At 48.7% G+C, this 14,014-nt stretch overlaps 1 protein-coding gene across 1 annotated transcript in view; it reads left to right on the top strand.

Annotated features, from left to right (window-relative positions):
* CNGB3 (cyclic nucleotide gated channel subunit beta 3) overlaps positions 1-14,014 on the top strand; it is a 40,660-nt gene that overhangs the window by 24,478 nt on the left and 2,168 nt on the right. The window contains exons 7-9 of the mRNA XM_039841978.1: positions 1,533-1,651; positions 12,093-12,239; positions 12,463-12,637. Coding sequence (XP_039697912.1) covers positions 1,533-1,651; positions 12,093-12,239; positions 12,463-12,637 — 441 coding nt within the window. The remainder of the gene's footprint in view (positions 1-1,532; positions 1,652-12,092; positions 12,240-12,462; positions 12,638-14,014) is intronic.

Raw genomic sequence — 14,014 nt, 5'->3', positions numbered from 1 at the left:
TGCTCTGCAGTTAGAAAGTAGCACATTCTGTTAGAACAAATATAGGAATTAAAATAAAGAGCAATGTGACTATCATACACTGTTGCGATTTTGAAAACTAGTAGGCAAATGAGAGAGATTGTTACTGGCGTTGATATGAAGGAAGTAACCACAATAAGATCCATCCGTATTGGGATTTCTTCCTTGATCTATATTTGAGAATAAATATTTGCTTAATATACTGCGCAATGCAAAATTTGAACATACTCCCTGCATTGCTCAGTTAGGAGATGCTCATTCTAGGCCTCTTTTTGCTTCTGTCATGGAGCTTTGGGTAGTCAGCTAAGCCAATCTGTATCTTTATTTTCCTTTCCATAAAATAGAAATAATAGTACTTACTCTACCTTCCTCATAAAGGTAATGGGGAGATAAAATGAGAATTTCAACTTCACATAGGGTTAACTAAGAGGCGGAGTGTGAAAACTTTAAACTCGACCAAAAATTATAACACGATAATTAATGTTCAGGAAAATAACCTTTTGTTAAAAGACTTCAAAACTTCCCAGAGAATGGTTAAATTATGTTTCCTTCATTCATAAATGAGTGACTATGTCACAAGCCCTGTGCCAAGCACTGGGACACAGTAGGTGTATCAGCCGTCGCAGAGTGTAAACTAGAATCAACGTCATTTAATCCTGAGTTAATTTTAGTGTATTCTAATCCTTCGAAAATACAGTTAACAAAAATATTTTATTAAGTCACATAACCCAGTCCCTTCCTGAACAGAGTGTCATGCTATTTTTTTATAGTTCAGGATGATCAAGACAACTCATTGAGATATGTAGGTACTATTATCCAAAATAATCTGTCTGGTATCACGCAAACCTGCTTATCAGAATGTAGCAGCTTTTCTTGGCCCAGATGCCCTTTCGGTGTCTTGTGAGGCATATTTATTCCTTTTGGATCTTGCAGGGAGGACATACGTCCCAGGGGCCCCACAGCCAGCCACCTGCTGGTTTGGTGATCCGCACGACTCAACATAAAGTTATGGTTATGGCTTAAGACTTATTACAGCAGAGCACACAGTGCAGGAACAGCAAGGAAAAGGCACACAGAGACAAAGATTAGAGAAATCAGGTATGGAACAAGAATGATAGCTTAGAGGCTCGCATGCCCCAGGTTCTAAATCTGTAGTAGCGTGAAATGGCTGCAGCCCATGCTGTCTGGGTAGACCGAGCAAAGCAGCGGTCACCAACGCCAGGCGGGCCGTGCTACAGTCAGCTGCTTCCTCTGCCCGTGCCCACTCCTGGAACAACGTGCTGGCTGCGATGGCTCCTGGTGGCCAGCGGCGGCATTCAGTGCTCACAGTGCTAATAATTTCCTTCCACCTGGTGTCTGTAACCTACCCCAGGCCTGAAAATGGTTGCCTTTTCATCGATGTTCCTTGCTTCCTTCACTTACATCGATTCCTCTAGAAGAGTTTCTGTTTCTTCGCTTGGGGGGTAATAGTCAAGAATAAAGTAATAAAGTGCCTCTTTGTATTTGGCATATAGGGAGAAATTGGGAAGGAAATGTATATCGTCAAGCAAGGAGAAGTCCAAGTGCTTGGAGGCTCCGACGGTACTCAAGTTCTGGTCACTCTGAAAACTGGGACAGTGTTTGGCGAGATCAGGTATCCGAAAGACACTTCGTAAATGAGGGAGGCTGGCATTGTCATAAAGGAAAAATCTTAGGTTTTAAAATTTGGAAAGTTTCTGCTCCAGATTATCGAAGGTTTGATTTTGCTGAGAGCATTGAAAATAAGGATTTTCATTTCTATTTATCCCTTTTCTTCCCCCAAAAGACTTGGCTCAGACAGCTGTTTAGTCTTGAGACTTAGGTCGGTGCTTAATATATGTTGACTGAATACATGAATGAATGAATAGTGAAAAAAATGATCAGAAGAATCCGTTGTTGTCATATTGCTGGAAGACTTGACTGCCAGGCCAAGACAGCCGTTTCGAGTAGGCGAGTGATAGCATCACAGCTGTGGGACCAAGTTGCCTGAGTCCAAATCCAAGGTCACCACTTCCTTGACCTCCGTGTTCCTCAGTTTCCTCATCTGCACAACTGTAATAACAACAGTGCACGTCTTAGAGGGCTGGCAAGTGAGTTAAGTTTTAGGATGGCCCAATAAGTGTTAACTGTTGCTATTATTCCGTATTGGCCTTTGCTACAAATAAGTCCCCAAGAGCAAGAAAGCAGACAACAAATTTAGGCATCTCGTGCGCTAGACACTTCCGAATGTGTTATTGTATTTACACTTACTCATTCATTCATCAGCAAAGGTGTGCTGGGTGCCTAGTGCTGGGGTGTCGGGTATCGATCTGAACCCGGGGCATACACTGTGAAAACAGCATAGAAGGTGCGCCCCACGAGTTTGCAGTCCTGCGGGGACTGACAGCGGCTGAGCAATGAAGCAGACGGGCCTAGGTTCACGTCCCCATCCGTGGAATGTGGGTGAAATCGCTGGAAATGGCTGGGGTGCTCGTTTGGGTTCCGTGGTCAGGGACAGCCTCCCCGGACTGGAGCGAGCCCGTGGAGCCGCTGTGCAGGTGTGGGCTGACGGCAGGGCGGGCAGACGCGGGAAAACCACGCTCGTCTGGTGACAGACGCACAGGTCGTGGCCGAGTGCAGTGAAGGAGGGGCACGAGCGGGGAGGAGGCCCACGCTGCGAGCAGAGATCGGGTTATCCGCGGCCTCGTGCTGGGGACTTTGTGTTTTATTCTGGGTACAAATGGATAACATTGGAGGGTTTTGGGCAAAGGAACGACACCCTGAATTATGACTCTGAAAGGCTCCGCAGCTCTGTGGACTGCAGTGGTAGCAGAGAGGGCTGAGACGGGGGACCTGTCGGAGTCAGCCGCAGGGCTTCAAGTGCGGGTGCGGGGGTCTTGGACTGGGACACCGGCTCTGAGGGGGAGAGCAGACGGTCAGGCAGCTAATATGTCCATTTCACAGCTGAGGAAAGTGTGCCTCCAGGTGCCACCGACCTTGCCCGCGATGACATAGGAAGGGACAACGTTCAGACCCGCATCTCGTGGGCCAGGGTCCAGAGATCCCGCCACCACACCCCGGAAAGATGTTCATCCAGCCCTGGATCTTGTGGCTGCTAAGAAGCCATTCTCACATCCCAGGGAGCTCTCATGGTAGTGTCATTAGGGGCTCCTCAGTGTCGAGGCGCGTTATTTCGCCGCCCACCACGTGGCCTCTGTTTATTTTCCTCCTTGCTCAGAGCTGGCGGGCACTGCTGGAGGCCCCGCTGTGTGGCAGCAGTGGGGCCGCTTCTCAGAAGGCCCGAGGTCCAGTCCTCTACCCATTTCCTGTCGTCGTCTTACATGGACTCCTTGCAAGAGGGATTTAACATTTTGGTGACTTAATAATCACTGCCATCTTCAAGGTCATGAAACATGCAGCAGTCTCTTTGGAAACACTGCAGAAATTAATCAGCCGACCTCTCCCAAGGGCTGAGCGTTCCCAAGAGAGAAGAACTTTGTCAACACTGGGATGCGCATCGCTGCCGCGTCGTCATTGCTGGAGGAAGCGCCCCGGGGCTGGCTCAGACTGGACAGCAGCCCCTCACATGAGTCTCCTTCCACCCACCTGGTTCCTAAGGCTGAGCAGAAGCCAGCAGGCCAGACACACCCTAAACTGGCTCAGGAGTCTAGTTGATTTGAGCAGAAGGGAGCTTTTGGCCTTGATTCTCTTCTTGGCCATGGGTGAGGGAGAGCAGGATGCACCTGCCCCTTCCCAGATCCCCAGCTCCAGAACTCCCCACAGCCCCACAGCAGCCCCACAGCCCCACAGCCGTCATGCGCCCCTGGAGCAATAGCTATTCATCCCAGTGCTGGACGCTTGGCCTGCCAAACATCTAGACACTGGAAAGACCGAGCAATCATGTTTACTACTCAGAAATGCTGTGACCTTTGGTAAAATGAGCTAAGTGCATCACTTTCATGTAGCTTTTTAAAGAAGGTCCTTTTTCTTGGGAAAAAAAAATAAGAACTGAGGGCTTTCAGGGACATTTTATATTAATCCAAAAGAGCAAAGCCTCGACTGAAAAATAGATTTACAGCCTGTCATGCAGAAAACCCAGGCCATATTTCCAATGAACATCTGAAGGTGCAGACACCCTGTTTTAAGAGAGAGCCGGGGTCTGCCGAGCGTTGGCCTTTCGTGGTCCTGACTCCCTGTTTTCCTGACACACACGTCGTGCCAAATCAGATCCACCCAATGTGTCTAACCACTTCCTGTCTCCCTCTGTGTCTGTTAAAATCTCACTTTTCTAGAAACACATCTGAGTTTTTACCCTTGGAATTGCTGTTTTGATTTCAACAGGATTCCCGACTGGTTTTCCCTCTTTTTGGGATGTCCTCCCCCTAGAAAATACCTTCTCACCCTTCAAGACTCAACTCAGAGGTCAGCTGTCTGAAGCCATCTCTCACTGGTTGCTCTCTGCTCTGTGCTCCCTGTCCTGTGCTTTCGTAATGTTGGTCATGGCTTTGACATGACAGTCACCTCTGACTGATGATGACTTTGCTCGGATGTGTCTTCCCAACATCCTGAGCTATGAATATATAAGAATTAGGACATTCCATCTTTATGTCACCACCAGCTACATCAAAACCACATGATACGTGTTGATTTTTCCTTATATCCTGCCTCTATTCAAAGCCAATGCAGGAGCTATTCAGCAACTTTTAATTAACTAAATAGTCAATAGTGATTTGATGAAAATAACAGAAAACTGTATTCAGGATCCCTTGCAGCATAATGCAGAGTGTCCCAAAGTAGGCCCCACATGGCATGGTGAACAGGAAGCAGCCGCTTCCCTCGAAGGCTTATGAATAGGTGAGACAGGAAACGGAGGAACAGAACGAAGAGTCCAGCATCCGGCGACGGAGCACACACGCGACGTTATGGAACACAAGACTTCACGAGCACCAGCGTGTCCTTGGATTGGGCGGTTGCTTGAGGTTGTGGAGAACCGAGGGCGGACCTCCGAGTGCGCAGCCTCCCCTCCTCACTGCGTGCCCCCCGCCCACTGCATCCCACCTCCTCCATCGCCGCCCCGTGGAGCAGGCCACCTCCAGCCCTCCAAGTGGCCACTCCAGCCCCACCCCCCCGTCCTGTGCCACGTCTTCTCCAGTCCAGTCGCCTCTGCCGCCAGGGGGTCTTCTGGAAACACAGCCAGGACCACGTCCCTGCCCTCAGCGTACAGCTGTGCCGTGCCTTCTCATTGTTCCTCAGGATGAGATGCGCATCGCATCCTGACCTGCAAGGCGCTCGGCATCACCTGCCTCTCTTTCAGCCCACACCTGGGTCCCTTCGGCATGCCGCACGCCACGCAGCCGTTGGGGGTTTTCTGCACAGACTGTTACCTCTGCCGGCTGCTTTCCCTGTCCCCCTAACCCCGTCTCAGCTTCTTGCAGGATTCTAGATTCTCCCTGCAGGACCCCCGGTTCTCTTTGCTGTGCGCTCCTTCAGGGAACTTACCTCTGCAGTTACGCACTCACCTGACCGGCGCATTTGTTTCCTGTGTTTCTCTTCCTCACGAGACTGCACGCGCTGTGCCTCAGGTGGGGGCTGGGGGCTGGAACCCCCGCACCCTGCTACTGGGCCCTGAGCCTTTCCCTCATGCACAGGTGCCCTTTACTTTGCAAAAGGGGGGCTTTTCTTGCCAGCTCTGCATGCACAGGGCTGCACGTGCCCAGAGAGGCTCCCTTTTTCTGTTCTGTGCAAAGACACAGGCTCCCAGAGACCACAGCAGACACGCTGGGTTCGTCTGCACTCGATCCCCAGCCCTCGAGGCTCTGCTTGGCCCACATAAGTGCCTAACAAATAGTTACCGAGTAAATAAGTGAATGTAGTTATCTGTCCATCTTCGCAAATGTACTAATACACATTCGTTTTTGTCACGAATGTGCATAATCGGCCTTGTGCCCTTTTTGTCAGTTTTCATTGTTTAGAATGGCACTGCTGTGTTTATCTTTATAAAATTACTTCGTCTTCTTTTATTTCTTTGAGGTTTATTCCCAAAAGTGAAATAACTAGGTCAAAAGGTAGAAACATTTCTATAACACCTATATGGGCAGATTATTTTCCAAAAACTCTTACGTACAATACCACATGCAGTGCAGAGCTTTTTCCCCAGCATCACTGATATTACTTTATTACTCTCATTGCTTTTATATTTTAATAGGTTGTTTAATTTGCATTTCTCTAAACAGTGCCTAGAAAATGATAGGTCCTCAGTAAAGGTTTGCTGATGAATGCATTTTCCATGGGCCTCTTTATTTTCATAAATGGGATCCTTTACCTTCCGCATTTCTTCCTTTGTTATCACCCATTTTTCGTCCTGTATAACAAGTTTTTGAGTAGAATTTACGTGTTTCTATATCCTTATGTATTTTGCATTGTCTGGTTTTCATTTAAAATATTTAAGTTCTAACTTTTCACCAGTTATTTCGTTCAAATTGCTCATTCTGTGGATATTTTTATATTTACTTTATATCATTGTGAAAAGACCAACTATTTTGAAAAATAATTTCAAACCTCTTTTTTTTTTTCCTCCAAACAATGTTTACCTATTTCTCCTGAACACTTAAAATGGGAGTACCAAGAGGGACTTCTAGTTTTTTTGGACTCTTCTAATTCCAAACTCTTACTCTTCGTCAGAATAACTGTTATTCCTTCCCCCACCCCCAACGCCTACCTTTCCTAAAAGATAGAAATGGTGGACACGTTACAAGTATGAAGAGGGGTAAGAGGATCGGTTAATATTGAGGTAGAAAACTGCTCATTTCCATTTTTTTCCTGTCTCGGCCCCGTGGACACTGTCTGTTCTGGAACACGTATTTCTGTTCTCACTGCACCTGTATATATAGCGTCTTAGATTCTGTAGCACCTTTTTGTCTGGATCAAAAAGCAAACCTCATCTGTTTCAAAATATCCCTGTAAACAACTATGTCGTCAGTGCCGTGTTGAAACGTGGCTTCACATGTTCTCTACTGTATCCAGTGTCTGTAATTCGGTGCAGTCACGGCTCTGTCTGCCATTGGAACAGCAACGCGGCGGCAGAGAAGCCGAGTCAGACCCCAGCACGGCCGCCACCAGCCCTACCATACTTACCCCTTGTTTTGTCTGTGGGTAAATCTGCGTTAAAGCAACAGCGACGACTTCATTAGCAGCACTGGAGTTATTTAGGGTGTAAAGAAAAGCCCTTGTGACTCGAAGTCAGCTCCGGTCTTGGATTCGAATGTCAACAGTAAGCCGCCTAAATATTTGTTCTCGAATAAGTCGCTTCACTGATGTGGACCGCAGTGTCCATGTTGATAAGTATAGGTAAGAATGTATCTCTCTAGGTTGTCGTGGTCATTGATATATGACGTTGTTAGCTGTTTTGACTCCAGAGAAACAGTGAAGCTGGTATGTTAGTTTGTTTGATACAGTATTTTCTAGCCTGAGTATCATAGCAGAGTATTCTCCTGGGCACTTGAAAGGACATGAATGAACAGGGCACGGAATAAAAAGTACATGTTATCCCTTTTTCCCCTTTCTCCTTTCTTAGAATTTTTACCTAGCTCCTTCATTGTTCATCCACTTCCTCTAAGGCCAATTCAAGCCCGAAGTCAAGCCCTGCTGGGGGCGGAAGGGCTGCATGTTTGTATCTGTGACGTCTGTGCCAACTCTGATAAGAACCCAGGCGTGCAGATCCTCCTCTGTGTAACCAAAAAAGAGAATAAATCCTAGGTAGCATGCATTTGCCTTGCAGCAGTTTCGTGTGTGCACATACGCTCACGCGCACACTCGCATGCATGCTCACGCGCACACGCACACACGCTCTCTCTCTCTCCCCGCGCGTCGCTGCCATCCCTGACATTCACAGAGTTTGCACATCCGGGTCTCCCCCAGCCGCTGGCATTCGCTTCTCCACCTTCGCACACCAGTCCTGTGATGGTTCGTGGGACACGTCACCTTGACCAGGCTAGGTAGGAATGCCTAGATGGCTGATGAGATGAGTCTGGGCGCGTCGGGGAGGGCGTTTCAGAAGAGATGAGTAGACTCCATCAGTTGGCTGAGTGAAGGTCGCCCTCACCCACTTGGACGGGATCATCTGCTCTGTGAGGGCCTGGACAGCATACGACGGAGGAGGGAGGTCAGACGCGCTCTTTCCTCCTCCTGCCCCCCGCCGTCCCACGTCAGCACGCCGTCTTCTTGGGCTCTGGAGCCCACCGGACTTACACCCTGGGCTCCCCTTCTCCCCTTCTCCGGCCTACGGACCCAGGCTGGATGGCAGCTGCGGCCCTCCTGGGCCTCCGGCTCGCAGACAGCAGATGGTGGGGCCTCTCAGCCTCCATGACCTCGGCAGCCAGTTTCTAGGTGTACATATCTGTCCCCACTGCTAGTTCCATTTCTCTGGAGAACCCTGAGTAACAAAGTCATTATACTTACTGTTCCTTGTTGCATTAAATTAAAGTTTAAAACTTCTAAGCCAGAAATTTTACCTAATAGCATCTTTTTGATAATTGAATATCAGGAGTCTATAAATAGTTATTTCTCCCTAAAGATGACCAGATGTCTATAGTAGGCATTAAAAGGTGGCCTTGCTTCTAAAAGAGAGGTCAAGTAACTGCTCAGAAATATACTAAATAAACAATAGAGTTATCCAATTCCAACACTCATATTCTTTCCACAAAGCCTATACCGAGCCGTAATAATTCCTCTCTGCCTTCACGTCACAGTGCTGAATACGTGGCAGGCACATAATAAATACTCACGTGATCAGAGTGAAAAATCAAAAAGGTCTTTAAGTTGTTATCTGAGGTCACAGCAAACAGAAGAGAGTCTGGAATTAGACCCTTCCCTGTGTTTCCTTGTGCTCTCGTCACTGCTTTTGACTTGGGGACACTTGTCATCACCCTCAAGCGTTTGTCCTCCAGCACGTGCTCTTTCAGAAACTCTGTATGGGTTGGGAATGTTTAAAGACCTTCTTACTAAGCTGTTTAACAAGTGAAACTTTCCATTGGTGGAATGCTGGAGAAGCATTCTGTGGATGGGAAGTGGGGAGAAGATGCTATTTTAAACATTGCTGAGAGTTTGGGCAAAATCCATCTGGCAAACTATTTCTTCCGTTCAAAAACTCATCAAGCACTCCAAACATGTAACCTGTAGGCAAGTTTAATTAAAGCTTGAGAAATCTCAAAAAAAGCTGACATTTACATATGTTATTTCTGTTCTGCTCTCATAGTCTGACACGCACGGAGACATTCTCAGGCCCAAATTAAGCTCCCCCAACCCGTGCCGTCTATCCCGTCCTGACTCCTGGATTTCCTGTGTCCAGGGCGACAGAATACGAATGGAGTAGGCTTGTCCAATCATTGCCCTTCACGTATTAACATCCATTTCATAGAAAGATAGGAAGATGGGAAGTTGAGTGACTGAAGAGATGATTATGATGACAGATAGATAGATAACGAGAGAGAGAGAGAGAGAAATTCATTTCTCTTCCTAAAAAAGGGTTGATGACAGAGCCTCTCTTGGGGACAACCTCAGAAAAGGATGAAAAAGTCAGTAATTTTTACCTTGGAGCAAGACACTTAAAAGATGAAATCACTGAGCAAAATAAATAGGTATTAACATGGTCAGCATTTATAGAGTCTGAGCACGGGCTTTCTGTCTTGGAGGGATAGTGCATTCTGAAGTGGCCTGCCTGGGTGGTCCTGGACCCAAATCGAACGCGAAGTGCAGGGAAGAGGCCCTGTTTGATGCCTTAAGGTGGCCTTGCATTACGCTTTCCCCCTTTTCCTGCCTGCTCTGGTTTTAATGGAGCATCTTATGTGATTCCATTTTCTCTCCTGTCTTAACATACCAGTTATACTTATTTTCGAAAGAATTTAGTGGTGGCCCTAGAGTTGCAATACGCATTTTAAACTAATCTAAGTCTCCCTTCACATAGCGCTGTGCCGCCCCACGTGTGCCGCCCCACGTGTGCGTAGGAACCTCGTGACAGTTTCCTCAGTTCTTCCCGACCAGCCCGTGGGACATGGGTGTCATTCATTTCTCTTACCCGTGGGCTGTAATCACCCAATGCATCGTTGCTTTATTATCGAAAGTTATCTTTTAGATCAATTAATAAGAGAAATTAAGATTTTAGTTTTGTTTTACCTGTGTTTGCCTTCCCCAGTGATCTCCACTCTTCACAGAGACCCAGATTTCTAACCGGTATCATCTTCCTCCGTTCGACATTTCTAGCTCTGCGAACGGTGAAGTCCCTCAGGTTTTGTTTGTCTGACGAAATCTTTGAGGCTCTTTCGCTTTTGAAGGATAATCTCATTGTACGTAGAATTCTAGGTCGAGGACGCTTGTATTTCGTTCGCTCTCGTCTCGCGCGTGATTTCTGACGGAAAGTCGGCTGGAATTCTTCTTCCTCTAGAGTGAGGTCGCCCCGCTCCAGCTCTCCTCCAGAGTTTCTCTTCTCTCTGATTTATTACAGTTCGAATGGGATGCGCCTAGGAACAGTTTTTTTTGGTATTCTTGATATTTTCTGAGTTTTCCGGAGCTACAGTTTGGTGTCTGTCATTAAGTTCAGAAAGTTCTTTGCCATTATTACTTCAAGTCTTCTAGTATTAGAAAATGCTGTGTGCTTATGTAGATCCCATGGATCCCTTTTAAAATCGTCCCACTGTTCTTCATGTTCATTTCTTAACATTGACAGCCAGTCGGAACGTTCTCTTGCCGGTGACAGCAGCTGGGGAAGTGCACGTTGTCTACCATAAACCTTCAGGCACAGAACCTGTGACCTCCTCACAGCTCCACAGGACTGTGAAAACGGGGACATTTCTGTTTACAGGATCTTTCTCTGTCTTTTCCACCCGGAGATTGCGTTTCTGTTAACGCGAGCCTTCTCTCTTTGTGTCTAACTGGTTGACGCCAAGAGATTCGATCAGTCGTGTTATCTTCTCAGTGCAGAGCCTGTAGTGTTTTTTAAAACATTGGAAATGTGTCTTTTCTTGCCTTGGTTTCAAAGAGCAGCCCTCGTTTTCCAAATCACTGGTGAGCGATTGAATTTGTACTCGCTTTATTCATTCGTGGGTTCATTTATTCGCTAAGTGTTTGTTGGTCGCTTCCCAAATGCAAAACGCCCAGCTATGTCTTGGACAGACAGAAAGCCCAGAATTCAGTGACATTCCATGTGGGAAGTTGCGTCTGAATGACTGTACTGGAGTGGTTTGTGGTGTTGAGGAACGAGATAGTTTAGGAGTTGATAAGGGACGAGGTTGGATTCGCCTGGAGATGATTTAGGCATTGATAAGGGACGAGCTTGGATTCTCCTGATGTCCCCAGGCACCGTTATGGATTGACGTCAGAGCTGCGTCAGGCCGAGCCCGGCAGAAGACAGGATGTGCACCCAAGCACGGTGGCTGGGAGACGTTAGGAGAGAGGTGACTCGTACAAGTGAAGGGAGATTTAAAAGGACCCAAGAAGAACAGTGACACCAGGAAGCTAGTGACAGCCAGGGAGCTGTTTCCACAGTTAAGCCAGGACGAGGCGAGGGCAGGTGACCAGGGAGAGCTGCGCTTCAGGACAGGGCCACCGGCAGGAGCCACTGCTGACGGAGGCCTGGCAGGGACAGGGCAGGGGTAGTGCTCCAGCCCCGTGTCCTCCTGCTCGCCTCCTGCCTACTGCCGTTTCCCGATGGCCGAAGCCAGATGGAAGTCAGGGCAAGGCCACCGAGCCGGCTGCCAGGAACGGGCACGGGGCAGATGGAGCGGGGAGGAAGAGGAGGTGGAGGACACCCCGTCCAAAGAGGCTGCTCTCCGGAGTCTGGGGAGGGGTCTCGGGCCACCGAGGGCTCCACGGCCTTGATTTGAGGAGGGAGTCGGAGGCAAAACCTGTGGAAAACTGTTGCCACTGTGCAGCCAGCACATCGCCACGCGTGCACGGTCACCCGCACTCTTTCCTCCAGCGAGTAATCTCTGGGGTGGTGTGGATGGCAGTGGGTTTGAGCTCACGTTTTAAGAGTTCGGTTGAGGAAGAGTGAAATGGTGACAGGCACGCTTTTGTCTCTTCAGCCTTCTTGCAGTGACAGGGGGGAACCGTCGGACTGCCGACGTGGTGGCCCACGGCTTCGCCAACCTTCTAACTCTGGACAAAAAGACCCTCCGAGAAATTCTTCTGCGTTACCCAGATTCTGAAAAGCTCCTCATGAAGAAAGCCAGGTACAGCCTTTCAAACCCCACCAGACAGGGGCAGGTTTTACTCTGTACCGTCTGGGAGGAGAACTGTTTGGCCGTGATCTTTCTCTATGACACACACGTGACAAACGACTGTGTACACGGTCATCCGTCGAAAGCTCCACGGATCGGGAGAAATGACTATTTGCACAAGGTTTTTCCAGAACTCACAGTGCCATCTAAAGCAGCCTTTCTCTCTCATCCACAGAGTGCTGCTCAGGAAGAAGGCTCCTGCCACAGAGGCGACCTCTCCAAGAAGAGGACTCGCCTTGCGCTTCCCCCCCAAACCAGAGACACCCAGAATCTTGAAGGCTCTCCTAGGAAGCCCAGGAAAAGCTGGACTCGTGAGGCGACTCAGGCTGAAGAGAGAGCAGGCTGGCCCGGTAAGCAGAGAGTGGGGCGCAGCGGGCGGGCCCTGGGCCCGCATGGCCAGACAGGGCCCACTCTGGCGCCACTTCAGACCCGGGGACAGTCGGGAGTCAGCTAATGCGAGTAATTACTACACTACGTACAGCACTTGTTGTTACTGAAACCGTCTCCCTGTGTGTCATCCGACCTAAGCCTCACGGGTTTATTATCAGTGGTTTTAATAGACATATACAGTCAACGCACATTATTTGTGGGTCCTGCATCTGGGAATCTGCCCACTCACTATTATCTTTTGTAACCCTGGAATCTGTGCTCAAGGTGCTGTGATGGGCCTCCGCAGACATGCGCTCGAGCAGAGCAGCCAGAACACGTTTCCGCTGAGGTCAAACAAAGAGACCCTGGCTTTTTCGTGGTCTACTTAAGTGTTATGTTCCTGCATTTCTGTGCCTTTTTTGCCCTGGTAAAAATGCCTCGAGCACATGCTGACGCGCTGCCTGGCGTCCTGAGTGTGGAAGTGCTGTGAGCGCCTCTCAGGGACGCCGCGTGGGCGAGACGAGCTCGCCCGGGCCTGAGCTGTAGCGCTGTGGCCGGGCGTTCAGTGCGATCGGTCCACGGGATCTAGTACGTATGTGTCTCTAAACAGAAGTGCACGGGAAACAAGGTTATGTCCTTATCGGCTGACAAAAACGCTAAGGCCAGGGGCTCATGGGAACCTAATCCTGCAATATCCCAGACGCAGTGGGTCGGTGTGTGCTAATTCAGTGTTCACGGCAGCTTTATAGAATGAAGCTACCATGAGTAACAAGAATCAACTGTGTATGTGCATATCGACCTGTAAAATACATAACACACTTACCAACAAGCCAGCAGACATGTTCACAGGTGTTCAGTCAGCTGTGTAGCACAAACGTTCGAAGCCAGAAATGCCCTCGGAGATTTCGTTCAGGGCCTTCGTGTTATACGTGAACAAACTGAGCCCCAGATCGCCGTGTTTGATAAGATCACAGTCAGTGACAGAGCCAGACTACTCTTCAGGTGTTCAGACTTCCGGGCCCCCTGAGCGGCCTCCCAGTTCCTACGAACGTCAAGAAACTCAGGTGCTACCACTGTTCCTTTTTTAAATATATATATTTCTTTGATTCTCATAATAAGCCTATGAGGGCAGGTAACGAAAAACAGCAGAGTTCCAGGTTTTCCGAACCCAGTCACTGTGTCATCTCTGACTGCAGGACATGGGCAGCTGTGGCTCCTCGAGAAACTCATGAAGCAAATGAGTCACGCTGGAGGGAGCACAGCCGTCTCCTCCCTGTGGTGCGAGGAGGGGCACCGTGTGCGCCAGGCGCCTCACGTCACCGTCGTGGCGACGGTCATCTGCATGGACGTGTAGGGTG

This window comes from Pteropus medius, unplaced genomic scaffold, assembly GCF_902729225.1.
Source record: "Pteropus medius unplaced genomic scaffold, Ma_sr-lr_union100, whole genome shotgun sequence".
Taxonomy (NCBI): Eukaryota; Metazoa; Chordata; class Mammalia; order Chiroptera; family Pteropodidae; genus Pteropus; species Pteropus medius.
Note: the sequence above shows the minus strand (reverse complement) of the source record. Positions and strands in the feature narration are given on the sequence as shown.